This window comes from Cinclus cinclus, chromosome 3 (assembly GCF_963662255.1).
Source record: "Cinclus cinclus chromosome 3, bCinCin1.1, whole genome shotgun sequence".
Taxonomy (NCBI): domain Eukaryota; kingdom Metazoa; phylum Chordata; class Aves; order Passeriformes; family Cinclidae; genus Cinclus; species Cinclus cinclus.
This window is the reverse complement of record NC_085048.1, coordinates 33,175,084-33,193,897: the sequence shown is the minus strand read 5'-3', so window position 1 is coordinate 33,193,897 and position 18,814 is coordinate 33,175,084. Positions and strand designations below refer to the sequence as shown.

The 18,814-nt window shown below is 45.5% G+C and overlaps 1 protein-coding gene across 1 annotated transcript; it reads left to right on the top strand.

Moving 5' to 3' along the window:
* Nucleotides 1-4,632: 4,632 nt before the first annotated feature.
* Nucleotides 4,633-6,858, top strand: TENT5A (terminal nucleotidyltransferase 5A). The gene is made up of 2 exons (XM_062488608.1): nucleotides 4,633-5,064; nucleotides 6,079-6,858. The coding sequence occupies exons 1-2, from the start codon at nucleotides 4,642-4,644 to the stop codon at nucleotides 6,856-6,858; spliced, it is 1,203 nt and encodes a 400-aa protein (XP_062344592.1). The 5' UTR covers nucleotides 4,633-4,641.
* Nucleotides 6,859-18,814: the final 11,956 nt, after the last annotated feature.

Genomic DNA, 18,814 nt, shown 5'->3' with positions numbered 1-18,814 from the left:
ATGCTGCTTTTAATGCATAGCAATCGCAGCAGTATTGATGTTTGCTAGGTTTTTAACAAAAACAAACACCTCTGTCTGAGTCAACACTGGTTTTTGGATTGAAGTAGTGTTCCTGCCCAGAAGTGAATCCCCTGACTGTTTGTAGGTAACATATGTTGGCAGTGTTGGCAGAGCAGCTCTGTCACACAAACTCAATTCCTCTTGGAAAAAACTAAACTGAAAGTTTTGCTCCTGCTGGGCACCAAACGGGAGCCAATTCCTAGACTAGGCACAGATGAAGAGTCACAGTTTCTGGCTCTTTTTTTCTGTCAGAGAGAGCATGTTCCTGTTTTAGGCACAACATCTTGGGCAGAAGGGAGGCAGAGCAACATTACAGTCACAGTTAATGTAGTTTAGTCAATAAAATACTTAAATTCCTAAATTCAGCATAGCTCACCTGAAGAGTACACTATCTGCTACGTGGCCAAGTTGAATGAAGACCTCCCACTGAGGACTTTATTAGGCAAATATACACAAATGCATACATGAGAAACACATTTATTGCTATTAATTTTCATTTGTTCTAGGGCAGGACTGAGAGTATGAGACAAAGGGACTAATTGAAAAATATTGTGCGAACATACAGAAAGCAATGATTCACATCACACATCTTGCATTCCTACTAATTGCTTGGGGAGCACAAACAACCTGAGTGAATAATACAATCAAAATTCTGTTAAAGAATTACTGCTCACATTGACAATTTAAACCCCCCCCACCTTTTCCTTCCAAAAGTAAGTTTGTCATTAAAGGGACAGAGAATGTTCATGAGGTGAATTAATGCTTTTATTAGCAGCAGCATTACCAATATCAATCACAATTAGAATCATCTCTGTAACTCATATGAATATTTCTAAATTTCTCATAATGCAATTCACCCTAATTCAATTTCTTGCTAAAATTCTTAATGATTTCTACTGATTTAAAGTGATGTGGGCTTTCACATTCAAGTAAGAAAGAAGAGTAAAAAATCCATAGTGCATATATACCCTATGCACGGGTAGAGTTCTAGTTCTCTTCTATTTACACAGTTTATTTAAAAAAAATATATAAAATTCCCTTTACCTGGTGTCCATCAATTAGGGCAAGAGAAGTGAAAAGAACTGCACAACAATGCAAATAATTCCTAATCTATACAAAGGGTGTAATGATTAATATTCCTCGCACATTTCTGAACTGAAAAAACCTAAATACAGTGATTCTGACTGGAAAGGATTTCCTCTCTTGATGAGTGGGAGGTGATTTGCCGGTGCTTACACTGAGAAAGAGAGGGTGAGGTAAGGACAGGGCTTGGCCAGCCCTTTTTCCTTTAGCAAAGCTCAGTAGTGTAATGGTCTTCCTCCTGAGAAGCATTCACTTTGCCTTGAGCAAATCAGTGTTCTCCACGATGAACTTTTGCCCATTTTTCTTTTTAAGTGGGCAAGTGATAGCAACTTAAAGAGAGGTCAAAAGTCACACTTCATGGGGAAATGAAAACAAGATCCACATAAAATAGCATTAAATCCTACTGTAATAGTTCACCAGTGTAAACGCACTGGTACTACATTCTGCAGTATTTAAAATACTGCTAAAATTTCATTGCACCATGCTGAGAAACGCAAGTTAAATGAAATGTTGGTTACTCCCAGACAGGAAGTTGTTTCAGTTTCTTGGAGCTGGCCTTGCTTAACATGGGATGAGCCTGCAAGTCTGATCTTTGTCCTTGCTCTAGAAATCAGTAATCCGGCTGATTGCTGATAATGATAATTTGCTTATAAATAAGGTGGCAGTTACCCCTTTTGAAAGGTTAAATCATGTGCCCTAGTGAACTGTGGTTCACCTGAGTGATGCCAGTCTGGGAATGGGGTTATGTTTTAACCTCTCTGAGCTTCCTAACTACACAAGGAGGGCAGTGATGCCCCAGTGCTGCGGGCAGGCAGCCCCCGCGGAGGGACCCCTGTGAGCTCCTGCCCTGCAGGGAGACCGGCAGCGCCTGCCGCTCTCCTCTCGGGATGCACGGTCAGTGTGAGGACATGCTGCTCCTGCACCCAGGGGAAGAGTGGGGGCTCCCTGTGCCCAGCAGCCCTAGCCAGTGGCCCAGGCTCCCAGCAGGCTCCCCTCAACAGGCTGCCTGCCGGCAGGCCGCTTAGTCCGAATATTTATTTTATATAAAGGAATAAGCTGACAAACCCCATTCAATATGCTGGCAGATGTACAGTGGTCTGCTTCTGCTGGTAAGCTGCAGTCACTCGTACACATTTGGATTTTAAAAGCTTCTTTTTTCCTTTCCTTTCCTTTCCTTTCCTTTCCTTTCCTTTCCTTTCCTTTCCTTTCCTTTCCTTTCCTTTCCTTTCCTTTCCTTTCCTTTCCTTTCCTTTCCTTTCCTTTCCTTTCCTTTCCTTTCCTTTCCTTTCCTTTCCTTTCCTTTCCTTTCCTTTCCTTTCCTTTCTGTTAGATCCTTTTTTTTTATTTTTAAACACATCCACACGGAGCAATACAAACACTTTTATGGCCCCGCGAGTGGCACGGGGAGGGGGCGGCGGTGCCGCATGACGGGGCACGGGGCACAGGGTGGAGTCACCCATTCCCGCTCGGTGTGTGCTCCGGAGCGAGGAGCCCACACGTGCTGCCGAAGCCACGGGCGATGCAGGCGATGCGGGCGATGGATCAAAGCCCGAGCCGGCCCCGCTCCCCCCCCCGCCCCGCGGCAGCCGGCAGGGGGCGCCCTTGCCCCGCGCTGCGCCGGCCGGGAGGGCCCCGACGGGGCGGGGGGAGCGGGCAGGGACCCCCGCCCGCTGCGTGGGGTGGGATGCGGCGTGCTGGGCTCGGGGGCTTCCCGAGCAGCCCCACACTCCTGAGCCCATCCCGGGCCGGGAGAAAATGGGGGGGGGAGGGGGGAGGCGCTAAAAACGGGGGGGAAGGGACAGTAAACCCCGTCGGGCCGAGTCGCCCACCCCCCCCTTTTCGGCGAAGGGCTCGGCTGAGGGAGCCGCGCGTCACGTCGCCGCGCACCCCCATTAGCCCCTCCTGCCGCGCGTCACGAAGCTGCGAGCGGTGACGCAACACCGTCCGTGACCCCCCCGTGTCCCCCAGCACTGCATCGTTCCGCGCAGCCCGCTGTCTCACCGCGCCGTGCCGGGGCGGTGGCGGCCCCGGGTGCTGCTGCGTGCATCCCGTGTGTGCGCTTGGTCTGCTTTAAATAGTATGTATATGTTTTAAATGGTATCGGCCTTGAAATAGTATCGATATGCGTGTAGCATCTATATGTATTTTAAATACTAACTGTATGTGTGTGTATGTACGTAACAGGTGAAAAAAAACCCAAGCAGATGCATTCATCGTTATTTAAAAGTAAATGCAAATAAAATATATGGGTATGTTTATATAATATGCTTGTCTTGCAAGTCGTTTTTACGGCTCCACGGTACCCAAGTTGTACTCTATAGGCAGGATGCTCCTCTGGAAGACACGGGCTCCTCCGTGGTCTTCGAGATGTCTTTTTCCTCTCTTCTCCGTCGAGGGGGGCGGGCGGGCACGGGGGAAGGGGCCGGGCCGGGGCCGGGCAGGCACGGCGTGATGCCGCTGCGCTGCCGCAGGCGGCTCTGCAAGGCTCGGTCAGGAGCCGAGCGGCGCAAACCTCACGGCCCGGGATCCTCCGCATCTGCTTGGAGAGGGGCCCTTGCCAAATTCCGTCGCTCTGGTATGAAGTTTGGCTGAGCCTGGGATGACCGGGAATGTCGGGGGGAGGGCGGGCGGGCGGGGGGTAAAAAGGCAGAGAAAAAAAAAAAATTAAAAAATCGGGAATGAATGGCAGCGCGGAGCTGGGTGCCCCTGGGCGCGCATCTTGGCACGGCAGGAGCGTGCCAAGGGAAGGGCAGGGAGCGCTGCTGCACTTGTTGCCTCCGCAGGGCCGTGCGGGGGACGCCGCGCTGCGCTGCGCGGATCTCCCAACGCGGGGCGGTGCGGGACGGCCGCGCCGGGCGGGAGGGAGGGAGGGAGGGAGGGAAGGAAGGAGGGAGGGCGGCCCGCGGGTGCGCGGGGGTGTGGGCGGGCCGGGGGCACCGCCGTGGCCGGCCATGCAGATAGAGGGGGCGGGACGCGGGCGCCGTGACTCGGAGCCCCGGAAGCGCGGAGAAACCCCGTATAAAAACTACTGGGGACCTTTCCCGGCCAGATCTACGAAAGCTCCGGAGACGGCGGCAGCCTGCGGCGGCAGCGAGCGGGGCGGCCTCTTGGGCGGTGCGGGGCGGCCTCTCCGTCGGCGCGGGGCGGCCTCTGCCCCGGCGGGAGCGCGGAGAGCGGCGCAGGCAGCGGCGCTGCAGGTCGGGCACCTTCCCTTGTCCTGCAGCACCACCTGGCTCCGGGGGGCTTTTTCTCCCCCACCCCCTTGCATTTTGTTTATTTATTTATTTTTAAATCTAATCAGTAGGTGTGTCCCCCCTCTTCTCCACTGAAAGGGACCGGCCGCAGGGGAGCGGAGCTCGGGGCACCGTGTGCACGCAGCTGCTGACCGCCGGCTTTTCCTCCTCTTTTGCCAGGCGCGGAGAGAGAGAGGCCCCGGGGGGCCGGCGGGGAGCCGGAGCGGTGCCTGGATCCAGCCCGGGGAGGCGGCGGCCGCTCACCATGGCAGACGATGAGAAGGCCGGCGGGAGTTCCGCGGACGGCGGCGAGAGCGCGCACTGCAACGTGCTGAGCTGGGAGCAAGTGCAGCGTCTGGACCGCATCCTCAGCGAAACCATCCCCATCCACGGCCGCGGGAACTTCCCCACGCTGGCCATGCAGCCTCGACAGATCGTCAAGGTGGTGCGGAGCCGGCTGGAAGAGAAGGGCATCGGCCTGCGGGACGTGCGGCTGAACGGCTCGGCCGCCAGCCACGTCCTCCACCAGGACAGCGGCCTGGGCTACAAGGACTTGGACCTCATCTTCTGCGCCGACCTCAAAGGAGAAGCCGAATTTCAGACTGTGAAGGACGTCGTCTTGGACTGCCTCTTGGATTTCTTACCCGAGGGGGTGAATAAGGAGAAGATCACGCCTCTCACACTCAAGGTAAAGGTGCCCTCTGCCCGGACGCCCGGAGCGGGCAGGTGTGCGCGCCTGCCTGCGGGGAGTGGGCGCCTTTCCCCCGGGGATGGAGTGGTGCGCTCAGGGACGCAGCTTCCCCCGCCCCCCCCCCCCCACAGCCCTGCGACCCAGGGGAACCCCGAGCGATTTATTCACCCCACACTTAAAACCGAGGAGAAGTTTACAGTGAAGCGCCCTGACCGGGGCTCTTCAGGATTAATTAGCTTTTTCTCCCTCCCGACTGATTTGCTGGGAGCGGTGTTTTACCTGGGGCTTGTGCCAGGCGCTGCACATCTCTCTTGCAGCCCGGCTCGGCGGCAGCTCGGTGTGCCGGCCCCGGGTCCCGGGTGCACGGGGAGCGTAGTTGGATTTCACATCTGCAAGAAGGAAGCCCCGTCTGTGAGGCATGCTTCCAGGCGTGCGAAGTGCCCCAGTGGGGAGGCATATTCCCTCCTCCAGAAGACACTTCGCTTGAGTTGATTAGGCTGAATCCAAATCCTTTCAGATTTTTGGAGGGATTTCTTTTTCCTTTTTTTGTAGTATGGGGCTGATTTATGGAACCTGAACTGGTAGGATTGAGGGGAAGGAACATCTGCTAACTTGTTTTTTGGGAAATAGAGAAGTGAAAACCAATAAATAAGATTTCTTATCAGATTATCGTAGTGGCCTTCTGCATACGGGTGCAGGCATATTTGGCAGGTGTGCCATGAACTTGGTCTGTAGATGTATTTAGAAGAGACTGAACAAAGTAGTGTTGCTATATGCTTCCCTTGCATGACACAGTCCCAGCAGAACACCCTTCCCTGTCATACCCTTGCAGTGACTGCATTTTGTGCTCTCACATTAGGCATTTATTCTCTGGTTTGTATCTGCAGGCTCCATGAAATCTTTTATGAAATGCAAATATTGAGGGGGCTTGGGAGGGGTGAGCAGATGCACTGAAGGAGAAATTTCTTGGATCTTTGTCTTGATTTGCTCATTTTGTCTTTCTGATTATAGGAGGCATATGTGCAGAAAATGGTAAAAGTATGCAATGATTCAGACCGATGGAGTCTTATCTCCTTGTCCAACAACAGTGGCAAAAATGTGGAGCTGAAATTTGTGGACTCTCTGAGGCGGCAGTTTGAATTCAGTGTCGATTCCTTTCAAATCAAGCTGGACTCCCTGCTGCTTTTTTATGAGTGCTCAGAGAATCCAATGACTGAAACTTTTCACCCAACTATCATTGGCGAGAGCGTTTATGGGGATTTCCAGGAAGCCTTTGATCACCTCTGCAACAAGATAATTGCCACCAGAAACCCAGAAGAAATCAGAGGAGGTGGTCTTCTGAAGTACTGCAACCTTTTGGTAAGGGGCTTTAGGGCAGCCTCTGAATCTGAGATTAAATCCCTGCAGAGATACATGTGTTCGAGGTTTTTCATTGACTTCTCAGACATTGGCGAGCAGCAGAGAAAGCTGGAGTCCTACTTGCAGAACCACTTTGTGGGATTAGAAGACCGCAAGTATGACTATCTCATGACCCTTCACGGTGTGGTGAATGAGAGCACAGTGTGCCTGATGGGACATGAGAGGAGACAGACTCTGAATCTGATCACCATGCTGGCCATCCGGGTCCTAGCCGAGCAAAATATCATCCCCAACGTGGCCAATGTCACCTGCTATTACCAGCCAGCCCCATACGTAGCAGATGCCAACTTCAGCAATTACTATATTGCCCAGGTTCAGACGGTGTTCCCTTGCCAGCAGCACACATACTCTACTTGGCTGCCCTGTAATTAAGAGCCAAAATTAGTAGACCCCGTGGAGAGAACTTTTTTTAAGATGTAGGAAGGGGCGACGGGTCCCTCTGAAATGGGGTGTTTTGTGCAATGATGATCTGCTCTAGTTTTCAAGCTTGGGACAAGCTTGTGGTTCTTCTAGTAATTAATGGGAGCTTGATCAAGAAAGAACCCCAAAATAATTGGATCCTACCCCAGAGCACAAGAGGCCTGTCATTAAAAGCAACCAGCTTCCCCTGAAATAAGTGAGGGAGGAATGCTTGATGACAATATGGGTTGGCAATATCTGCTCCCATAGCTTTGGCATAGAGAAGGTGGGAAAGCCTTATTTTCTTTTATTTTTATTCTTACTCTAGAATGGGATCTGCAAAAGGGAGAATATGAAAGAAACAAAACAAAAAAAACAACAAAAGACAAAAAACTTCACAAAAAACAGTTCTATATATATTCAGGAGTTTAAAGTTAGAGTCATAAAGCAGAGATAAGCTGAATAAAGTTGTATATTGGAATTACTGCATTTGGGGCTTGCAGCAAGTGCCGTCTATGGATTGACTGTGTAGAATGTATAGCTTGCTTGACTAGAATGCTTTACCAGAAACAGCTTGCTCCAAATGAACAGTAGTGGATTGGTACAGTTATAAAAACCGAAACACGTATGATGACAAAGTCCATTATTTCCAGCTGTGTGCATGCCTCACATTTTAAAAAATGTGAGAATGCTGGAAAACCAGCTGTGGCAAGAGGTATATACTTAAGGACCAAAGATTTCACAAAAAAGTTATCCAAGCAAAGAAGATACCGTAGAGTATATATATAAAAATATATATATATGTAAAAGGAGATGTTCCTATATTTGTACACACCAATAGTAATCAAAAGTGCCTGATGCCTTCATAAAGTTTGAAGTGAGAAAAAAAATATAGTTTTGTGGTTTAACCATGCATTTTATTTTATCAGGGACACAAGGATAAAAAAAAAAAAAGCAAACCAACCCATAAGCTTGTGAATAAGTGGTGGAGGAAATGCCCTATTTTTTTTCATGGCAAATACCTGTATAGAGTTAATGTTTTGTCGGTGTGCTATTATCCTAGGTACGTGTGTGTATGTGTGTATATATGTTTGTGTGTGTATATATGTACATGTTATTGGTGTATGTCTATATATATACACACACAATATATATTAATGTGGTCTAGGAAAATGTTGCAATTAAGGAATGTTTAAATAAAGTACTACTTGTTTTCCAGTTTGCAACAGGATGTCATAGGACAGTGGGCACCTTGCAGTGAAATTTTAACCCACACCTGAGAAATTTGGAGTAAATGAACCAGTCAGGATTAAGGTGGGATTCAGATAATGTCTTTGGTTGCAAGAACAAGGATTACAGTAATTCAGTGGGTTGCTTGTGAGCCATAATGATTCCACAGATGGAGAAACATATGACTAGCAGATTTTTTTAACTGTTTTGTACTGTAATGCCATTTTGACATTTAACCCACTAATGTTGTGACTGCATACCTCCATGATGTGTAATTTCAGTGGAACGTGGATCAAAGATAGGTTTATTTAAACCCCCTGACAGCTAAAGAATATTGTATTAGTTGGTAATTTGAACACTAATTGTTGATATTTAAAGGATTATTTTTAATAGAATGCATTATGCATTCCAGGACCACTAGAATTTAGCAAATGTGAAATGAACCCTTTTTAAGAGTGTTGCACGATTGCTTAAAATTATATTTTATATATATATTATATATATATATTTTTATGCAAATATTAAACATCTTTGATCTGGTTGTCACACTGCATTTACAATTTTAGTACTGTACTTTATTTAAATGGAATCACTTTACATTGGAACAATAGCTGTTCACTTTCATTTCCTCTCCCGAAAGACCAGCAGGGGGGAAAAAAACCAACCTCTGCTGCTGTTTTCACTTCAGTGTCATCTCTGAAGGTGTTAAATTCTTTGTTGTGCTTTGAAAACCTAATGACTAAGTGACACTTGACTCTGATATTTTGCTTTTTCTTTCTGAGGGGGGGAAAAAAAAAAAAAGGGAATTCAGGCTTTTGAAGGAAATCCGTCTGTGCCCTGCCTGGTGACAGGCATGGTCTGGCGTTGGAGTCAGGGGCAGTGACAGGGAGAGGACTCGTGTCCTGGCAGTGTATTTTCCCTATGGAGCGAGTAAGGTACATCTATTTTTGTCGCGCTTTGTACTTTTCCCTCTGCAGGCACTTTAATAGGAACCCGATTTGTTTACTGAAGCACCTTCCCCGCGAGTCCTTCAGGAAATTTAAAAGCTGGTCCATTGCCATTCCTGGCATTGACGTGCAGACCTTGTCCCCACCTTCCCTTCCTTTGGTGCTGGCTGCAGCCTCCCATGGGCTTCTTGTCCCAGCGAGGTTCCCCCCAGCCCCTGGGTGCTCCTGGCCCACTGGGCTCCCCTTTACCTCCTGCTCCTGGTTTGCTAGGGGAAGTGAGGGGCGGGCTGGGGAAATAGGATCAGCTGGTAATGTGGTATGTCTTCTCTCCCACAACTATTTGCAGCAAATAAATGAGTCATCTCCTCTCTTTAAAAGGGTTTGAGAATCTATAGCTGTGCCACAAACACAGAATGCTGATAGTACATGACACAGTGCTGTTCTCCGTGGAAGGACCCTTTATTTTTGCCATTGCTTGAAAGAAAGTTTCGAATTACTTCCTCTCAGCTCAAATCTTATTGTGGGTTGGTTTTTTTTTTTTTTGATTGACAGAAGCTAGTTACCTTGTAGTGCATACAGCAGGGCTCTGAGCTAAACAGCACCTTTTAGCATTTGCATTTTGATACATATATAATATGTTTTTATATATATTATATAGGTATTCCAGATCTCTTTTACATATGTTAATGATCAAGTGGTGGAACTGGTGGAGCTTTGTTTTATTTGTGACTGGTGGCTTAAAATGTGCCTGGTGTTAGAGGTGGGAAGAAGGCATGAGTTCAAGCCAAGAGTAAAATAAGAACCCCTTTTCAAAGCTGGTTTATTTCTGTGGTTTGCACACCTTTCCCTCCATAAAGTCTGACTTCTTTTTAACTGTTTTTTCCCCTCCTCTTCAGCACACTGGTACTTTTAAAGTTAATAACTGGGTTCTTGCTTTGTAGACTTGATCTGTCCCATCCAATCAGCTGTAAGGTTAGAGCTTGTGCTACAGAAGACAGTGCCCCTTTTAAAGAGCTGAACTGATTAAAGACATTGACCTGATTACAGTAAAACTGTTTGTGCCACAGCTGAATTTCCTGCTAACCAACAGGGTGCTAAACTTGGTTAAATGTAACGATCCTGAAACAGCCAAGAGCTTTTAAACAGGATTTTTTTCTTCTTCCTTTTTTTTCTTCTTAGATGTAGCTGTCCTCTCAAATGCAAGAACATATCTGCTAAAAATAGAAGGGCAATTAGAAGACCAAAAAGATGGTATTTTTCTAGTTTATTGTATTGCACTTAAAATATTTTTTATCTTGCACAAAGGCCTTCACATAAATCCTCTAAACAGCTCTCACTAAATGCTTGGTTTGCATCACATCAGAAGCTCCTACCAGTTCAAAAAAGGCGCTTTTTTAATTGAGAAAATGAAGTGTTTTAGATAAAACTGCACAGAAAAGGAAAAATTGTATTTGCATATTCAGCTCTTATTTGAATATATTCTTTTGTATGGTTTTCTTTATGCAGAGAATTTCCCTTGCAGGAAGGAAACTCAGTGTACTGTTTTGCTGTTGTAATAGTGGTTTGCTAACAAAATAAATAGTAAAAAAAAAAAATAGCCTGCAAATTTCAAGACAGCTTGGCTAAAGGCACTGTAGGCTCCTGCAGTCTGTAGGAGTCTGTGCAGATTTGCTTTCCCTCAAATTTCCTTACAACTGTTGCCTTCTGCAAGGCATCCTGTTGCAGCAAACTGCTCCTTGGATTGCTCTTTTGGAACATTTTGACTATAGGCTTTGTCACAGACAGAAAAAGAGCTGATGGAAAACAGACTCTAGAGGGAACAGATTGTGAATTTTGTTTACAGCATCCAATATTTGGATTTTTTTTGTAAATAAAAAGAAGTTATTTTTTTCTATTGATTTGTGTCTGCTGTCTTCCATGTCTGAAATAGCTCTGGCCTGCTCCTACTGAATACCAAGTTTGCTTTCATTAGAAGAGGACAAGGGCAGCACTTTTCTGAGAAGAGCAGCGTTCGGCTGCTTTCCGATTGGAGCGCAGAACATTTTGAAAAGCCCTGCCTCATGCCAACTGAGTTTGGCTGGCTGTACTCAGCTGCAGAGGAACCTCCCCAGCCACTGCCAAAAATATGCACTCCAGCACCAGTTGGGCCGTGCAAATGGTCCAAAACACAAAAATGAAACAGCACCATAGTAACCCCACACCCTCACTGCTCTCCCAGTTTAGTTCATGGGACTGGGGCTTTGGGATGGCTGTGATCTGTGCACTGCAAACCACCCTGCTGGCAGCAGTGTGGGGGTCCTGATATCCTTGAGGTGTATTTGGTAGGGGCTGACATCTCCACCTGACCGTTTTGGTAGGTCCAGGTGGCAATAGAGCGCTGCTGCCTGGGTGTAAAGGTGGTGCTGGCTGTAGCAAGTGGGGGGCTGCAGGTCCTGAAGTTTGGGGTGCTGCTGGGGGGAAGGGATGCACATGCCTGATTGATTCAGCTGCTGAATCAGTCCATTTCCTGCAGATTCAGTGTTTACTCTTCTTCCCTGCCCTACAATGCTGCCCTTGTCAGCAGAGGTATTTTCTGTTTTCTATGTTTACAGGAGGAATGCCTCAGTAATGAAGGCTAATTTCCTCAAAGAGCACTTCAAGGGAATATAAAATATTAATTTACAATGCTTGTGGCAATACTTCTTCAGCCATGGTGCCTCAGACTGACCCAAATTTGAAAAATAGTGGCTAAGAGTCTGCAGTATGTAGCTCTTACTAGGCTCATTCATAACCGTGCTGGTCTCGGAAGTCTCAGACTGGCTCGGTGGGAGTGTGAATATGCTTATTGTAATGATGAGTGAACCTGTATTCCTCTAAAAAAACCCAAAAAAACTACTAAACAAGCTGGTGGGATTGCTGTTTTTTCCAGGCACAGGAGCAGCCCCCTCGCTGAATGCTGGATGCCTTCTGCACAGTACCTCTTTTGAAATCAGCCTGGCCAGGAGGGGGGGATGCACACATCATCTCTGCCTGTACAGCATCATCTTTCCTCCCATGTTACTGCCAGAAAAGGGAGGGGCACGTGGCCTAACCTTTCCTCCTGCTCACTTGCTCAGTTAGGAAATATTTCAGGCAGTTTGACAAAGGCAGCTACCCAAAGACACAGATGGAAACTGGGGGATTGGAAATCATCTGAATGCCTTTGCTTGCATCTCAAAATCAAAGCCCATATGGATGCTCTTATGCTTTGGAGCAAGTTAATTCCCATTTCTCTGCTTTAATTTGGGGGAATTTTTTGTGAGCCAGTTGAGTGTCTGGAGTGTAGAGTGTCCTCCTTCTTGAAATGAGGAGGAGTGTGATGGGGACACAGCCAACTGAATGCTCACTTTAGGATGTTGTGATTTTCAGGTGGGAGGAAGCGGTCAGTACTGAAGAGGAGGTAGGGCAAAAGCAAAGTAGGACAGTGGAAATCACCTGAACAACACCACTGTGGAAAGATGGAGGACACACTTGTAGGTTACAGAAGGAGAGGAGAGATAGCTTAAGTCTTTAACTTCTGCTCACCCTGCTAAAATAAGTCAGAGAATCTGTCACTTATCAAGGTAAGTTACAGTCTGCGGTTTTCCTTGGCTGCAGCAGCACATATTTATTTTATTGCCATAAAAAAAAAAATACACAGGAACCCCTTTACACAGGAATGAAACTGGGTTTCTAGTTTTTTCAGAATTATTGAGGTTGGAAAGACCTTTAAGATCATCAAGTCCAACCGTTTACCCATCTCCACCAAGTCCACCACTAAATCATGTCCCTAAGTACTACATCTACTTAAATTTAAATACCTCCAGAGATTCTGAGTCCCCCACACTTCCTATGGCAGCTTGAGAACTTCTTTGGTGAAGGAATTTCTTCCTAATATCCAACCTAAGCTTCCCCTGGTGCAACTTGAGGCCATTTGCTCTTGCCTGTGAAGCCTCTGCAGAGAGTTTTGTAGAAGTTGCACACACCTTTTTCCCAAGTGTTTGTGAGCTGCCACCAAGCAACCTCCTCCATTTTATTGGTGTGTTTTTAGTAAAATTCAGCGCACATGGCTATATGTACTTAGGTAAAGCTTGGCTATATGCTGATGCATTGGAGCTGGTGTAATTTTGCAGCAATGCCCTGAATATATACAGATGTGTGTCAGAAGCACCTCTGCAGTGGGGCTCCAGTCTGCATGCATGGACCAAGAGCACAAAAACAAAATCTGTACATTAGAGAAGAAATATTCACCTTTCAAAAGCCTGATAAGCTATGAACAGATTAATTTCATACATATTTACATAGCCTTAGGCTGTCCAGAGAATGTTTTGTGGATGCAAAATTTCACTATTTCATGTGGCTGTTGCATCAGGTCGTGCATTGACAGTACTTGCCAAATAACTTTCTTTTTTTACATTGTCTGGGGAAAAACATCTATGTCCTAAATACACACCTAAATATTGAGCACACAACATGGATATTCCCTATGGTGAAACATTCCTTAGATTCCCATAATGACTTTGAGTGCATAAATTGCTGTTTTTCAAGAGGACGTTGTTCTTAAACATACTTTTCCTTCTGTTAGACTTAGGGGTGAAAAAGTTTTATGAGTTAACAACTCTCCCGAGTTAAATTTTTCTTCTTGAAAATGGAGAAATCCAGAACAACCAGCAGTTTTTAAAAAATGAAACTCTCTTGCATCTAACCTACACAGGGTCTCTTCTCTGGAGTTCTTCCCTTGGAGGCTGTAGAACAGCGTCCCTTCTGAAGTCACAGCTAAAGAGAGTAGACAGTGAATGTGCTTTGGTGATGTCCAGCGCATCCTAGTCTGTGTGTGTATGTGGTCGCCTCTCTGCAATTTGAATGAAGATGATGAGGGGTGCCTGGAGCAGGAAGACAGGCATTCCTGAGGGAGATGTACATGGCTCAAGGAATGTGTTCCTTAGTGAATGTGTGCTTGGAGAGGATTCCCATGTCTGCAGTGACTGCATGGCCATTGTTTTAATCATGACTCCCATTCTTGGATTATATCCTCAATCCAGGACATCTGTGGAGTTCCTGCAGTACATTCTGATGTGGAAAAGTAATTGCAAGGAAACATTTCTGTAATCACAACCAACCTTAATTTAACTAATGCTTTGAGGAAAAGAAAAAGTCATAGTCCTTTTGGTTTTTAATCTTTGCCCTTAAATAATTTCTCACAGTCTCACTTCTGCGTTGTTGTTCGCTACTTGCTTCTCTGCTGCCTTCTCATCCTGGTTCTTGCAGAAGTAAAAGGAGGGACCAGCACCATGTTTCTCTTCAGACTGTCTGCAATTCTGCTGGTCTCTGGTGTTTGAGAGCCACTAATATAAGGTTAGTGCTAGATGGGTCATTAGGTGAGGTTCAGCAAAAGGAGTGGAATATCTCTGTGCAACCAGATGTCTTGGGTGTCCTGTGAAACGCTCTTCAGAAATATTTCAAACCAAGCTGTCCGCTAACAGTTGTTCATGACAGGAGAATTGTTCATACGGCCTTATACAGTTACTCGAACATCTCAAGAAGTGCAGAATATCAGTTAAATTAATTCAAAATTTAGCAAAACAACAATTATGATTAAATTAGGGGAAAAATGCACTACGGGGCACTTATTAAAATGTCAGCATGCAAACTAGTAAGAGAAGCTCTTCCTCAGCTTGAAGTATTTTATTTGGGTTTCAGCAGGCTGTTTATACACTTTGCAAACCAGGCACTTGGATTTGGGTTAAATTACCCACTGGAGAAGGGTTTGCATCTCTTGTTCCTCACCTCAGTCTTTGTTGTTTAGGAAGCAACAAATACATGATTGTGGTGTGCTGTGCAATAGTGATGTAAACTATGACTTGACTGATTTATGTAAGTGCTGTTTAAAAGTAAAACCCCATAAATGTCAGCTAGTGGCAGAAGCGAAACCAAGAGTTTGGGCTTCCTTCTCACCAGCTGTGAACGGTTCTTTTGCATTCTTTATGGAACTATAAATTTGAATAGCACATCTTCTGTAGACTGAGATTTCCAACATGCTTTTCATCTCTTCCCAACCCTCTGTCACCAATAATGTCAAATATTTAAGGCTGTATTTTCCGGTCTGGCAAAACCATTCTTGCCTGGTTTTGCTGAAGTCATGGACCCCTGTGGGGTCACACAGAGGCATTTGTGCTGTGTGCTAGATGCTTTGAAAGCAGCATCTCCTTTGCTCCAGCCATCATAGCTCTTTACCTATGCCACACTTCATAAAGTAATTAAACTAAACAGAAGTTCCAAGAACTTGAAACTTGATCAGTTTTTCTCCAAACCCAAACCCAGACAGCTGTAATTGTGTCCATCACCAGGGTTTTACAGACAGTTTGCCATATGCCATTCTCTGCCCCCAGGAAGAATATCTGTATCTGATGATTGCAGCATCTACCTTGGATCAGGCTATTGCTGTTGCTCTTATGAAGACAATGTGTTTGGCAGGAGAGACTCTGCAGGGCTGCACGGATGGCCATCCCAAATATGATCTACAAAGAAGAGAGAAAAAACAGCTTCCAGTTCTGGTAGGAGCTGCTGTCAGTCTTTCTGAGATATGCACACACAGTATTGGCTCAACGCTGACCATGATACATTTGTTTTGAGTGGTTTTTGTGGGCACACGTATTTGCTGTAGATCATCTGCTGCATTTTAGTTGTCATGGTTGCACATGACTGACCAATGCGCATGGGAGTGTTCTTTAAACTCTGCTCTTTGATTGCTCAGAGGGTATTCTCTATAGCAGAAAGGTGCCCAGCAGATGTTGTTCACTGCTAAAAGATCCATCTTTGGTGTCAAGATATTTTCATGACAGTCTTTCCTGTGGGATAAAGATTTTTCATCATCACAGAAATGCCCTCCCATAACAGTGGGAACATCCAAGAGTGACAGGAAGCATCTGATGAATTTCCAGACAATGCATCAAACACCTAAGCAGAAGCTGTGGGCTCAATAGACTTTTCCTTTGGCTTTAGCCAGTCTTTGTATACAGTGGCAGCAGCTGTCTTGGTGCTTGAGGAGGCATGCAGGGCACATTCAATGCAGATTTGGTAGCTGAGCTTGACCTTAGCATTACTTGCTACTTCTTTGTTGTCGAATGTTTGTTCTGCAGTAACAATCAAAGGGCATGACCAGGTTAGGACCCATTGTACCAGGCACTGTGTAAACACCCCTGTGCAAGTCCTGTCCCTTAGAGCTTCTCCGTGTGGAGATTTCATTGAGCTTATTTTTTCCTTTAGCTCACAGAAAGATGACTCATTTGCTTTAAGGCAGGCTCTTCCTTTTTTAAGAAATGGAATATAACCTGCAAAATTTCTTCCCAAAGAGCCAATTTTCATGAATTATGGCATTTTGTAAATTTGTTCACCTACTAAGTCTGTCGTGTCATAATCTCAGCTTGCCTTCATAAATAACTGAACTCAGTTGCTCTCTTAAAAGCTGTGTACTCTGTTTGATACTTTTTTGTCAGAGACCTAAAATCAGTTCTATAGTCAATGCAGACACAGGTGCATTTCTCTTCCCTCCATCGTGAATTTTAATCTCTTCAGGAGGTGAAATGAGGCAACTGTGGAGCAGTGTGCAGCGACATTAAATGACTGCAGAGAAACAACCAGCAAACCTCCTGAGGAAGCTGAGCCCATAATTGGAATCTCTTGAAACTGAGCTTCCCTCAAATGAGTGGGTGCCCTGACTGTCCTTATTGCTTTTTATTTCTATAAAGGTGATGCCATTTTTTTTTCTTTTAGGCTGGCCACCAGACAAATGCATGAGATACAGGAATTTCCTTGACAAGCAAAGATTGATCACTTTGCAGGGCTGCCTGCACCAGTCAACTGGTGAATCCACCTCCCCATAATACTCACTGTAGTAAATCTACAATGCCCCATCTTAATCTGATAGAAGAGAATCATTAGCCCGGACACACAGTCTCACTGCATGCATATTACAACTGAATGCACATTGCTTTCTGAATATATCAAATTGCAGTGTTTGGAAAATTTTGAAGCGCTAAGCTGTTTATGGACAAAGTTGTTAGAAAGAAGGTTTAAATATGGAAAACAATTTTATATAATGAGCTGAAGAGAAGGGGAGCCTAATAACAGTCCTTTCTATAATTCAATAAAATATTTGAATCTCAGCTGTAAGTCTGTGACTATGGTAGTTCCCTCGAGAGCCATGGGCTGTGGTCATGGCATAGTCTGTGTTTTCATCATCATTCCCTGCTTTCCAGGTTTACATTTCAGCTGTAAAACACCCATCACAAATTAGGTGAGTCCACATATGTCTTAAACCCACAAAAGGCAAAGAATTCAAATTGGGTGAGTCCACATATGTCTTAAACCCACAAAAGGCAAAGAATTCAGACTTAGGGATGGAACTCCTTGTCCTGCCCCAACTGCCAGGCTACTGCACTGTGTCATGCTGCCAGCTGGGAGAAGTGGTAGCCTGTGGGCAATGCATTGCCTGTGGGCTGCATCTCCTCCATGCAACTCTTCACAGTAACACTGCTGACTAATAGGAGCTATTTCTAAATATATAATTCCACCCCTTCCACCCAAAAGTGTAATGCCATGCACTACCAAAAATTTGGCTCATGCATCTGATGTTGTGATAAACATTAGTGGGTATTTTCCCTGAAAGGTTGGCATCAAATATAGGAACTTATTCAAATATGAACTGTATTTACTATCTGAAAGGCATATGGAGTTCTAAGTGAATTAGTTTGTTAGGTATCATTTGAATAGCTTGCCAAGAAAGACCAGAAGGATAACCTTTATTTGAAAAAGTATTTCAAATATTGCTCATTTTGGTGCAATAGACAGAAACATTCTTGTTTGGAAACGTTAGGCTCAGACCTATTTATTTTGCACCAATAATTTTGGATCCAGCTTTTCCTAAACATAGTAAAAGCAAGAATTGGCAAATCTAAACAAAAACCCCACTGACTTTTTTGGGAAGCAGCTGCTTCACTGATCAGAGGTATGGCCAGTGTACTATAGAGAATGTCCTTCTTATACTGGTCCAAGCTGACTTTCCCAAAGTCCAGTGACAGCTCATGGCTCAGAGTCCCTACATAGTAGGAGGCTAATCTAATTTCTACTCTTTGAACAGATAAAGGCAAAAATCATGTGGACTGGCAAAGACCTTCTGCCCTGCTCCCTTGAATTGGAAGCAGGCTTGCAATAGAAACTACAGCTTGCTACTTGGTTCTTTACTTCTCATCACCCCAAAGCTTTGTGGGCAGAATTCATCCTCAGTTTCTGCAGCCCTTGCAGGATGCTGGCAAGAGGAGCTTGGAGTGAGTGTGGTCAGGTAAAGGGTCACCACGCAGTTGGCCATGACCTGTGAAGTAGCTGTGGTGTACACCTAATTTGTTGGACATGAACGAGGGGAAGAGTGACTTATGTAATCCTTTTCCAATAGATCTGGATGATGCCAATTTTCCTCATACAAAGAAGAGCTAGATTGATGGAGCTGTAGGAAGAAACTGTGTGTTACTTGCTGGAAACCCAGGATATGGGATTTCATACACTGCTTATAGTGGGATCTGAGGTGGTCAGGGTTTTCAGGCAGGCCTGCCTGGGCTCTTTTCTCATACTGAACATACAAGAGTCTCCAGTCTCATATGTGGCTCTCACAGCACTCTAGCACCTACCCCCATAGCAGATCATGTTTCTTTCAGACTATCCTGATTTTGGATATAGAGCAATTCATACCCATCTCCTCC

Excerpts from the sequence above, each read along its gene's own strand:
- TENT5A (XM_062488608.1), top strand. The coding sequence starts at position 4,642 with ATGGCAGACGATGAGAAGGCCGGCGGGAGTTCCGCGGACGGCGGCGAG. Across the intron at positions 5,065-6,078 it reads TCACGCCTCTCACACTCAAG|GAGGCATATGTGCAGAAAAT; the intron begins GTAAAGGTGCCC and ends TTCTGATTATAG.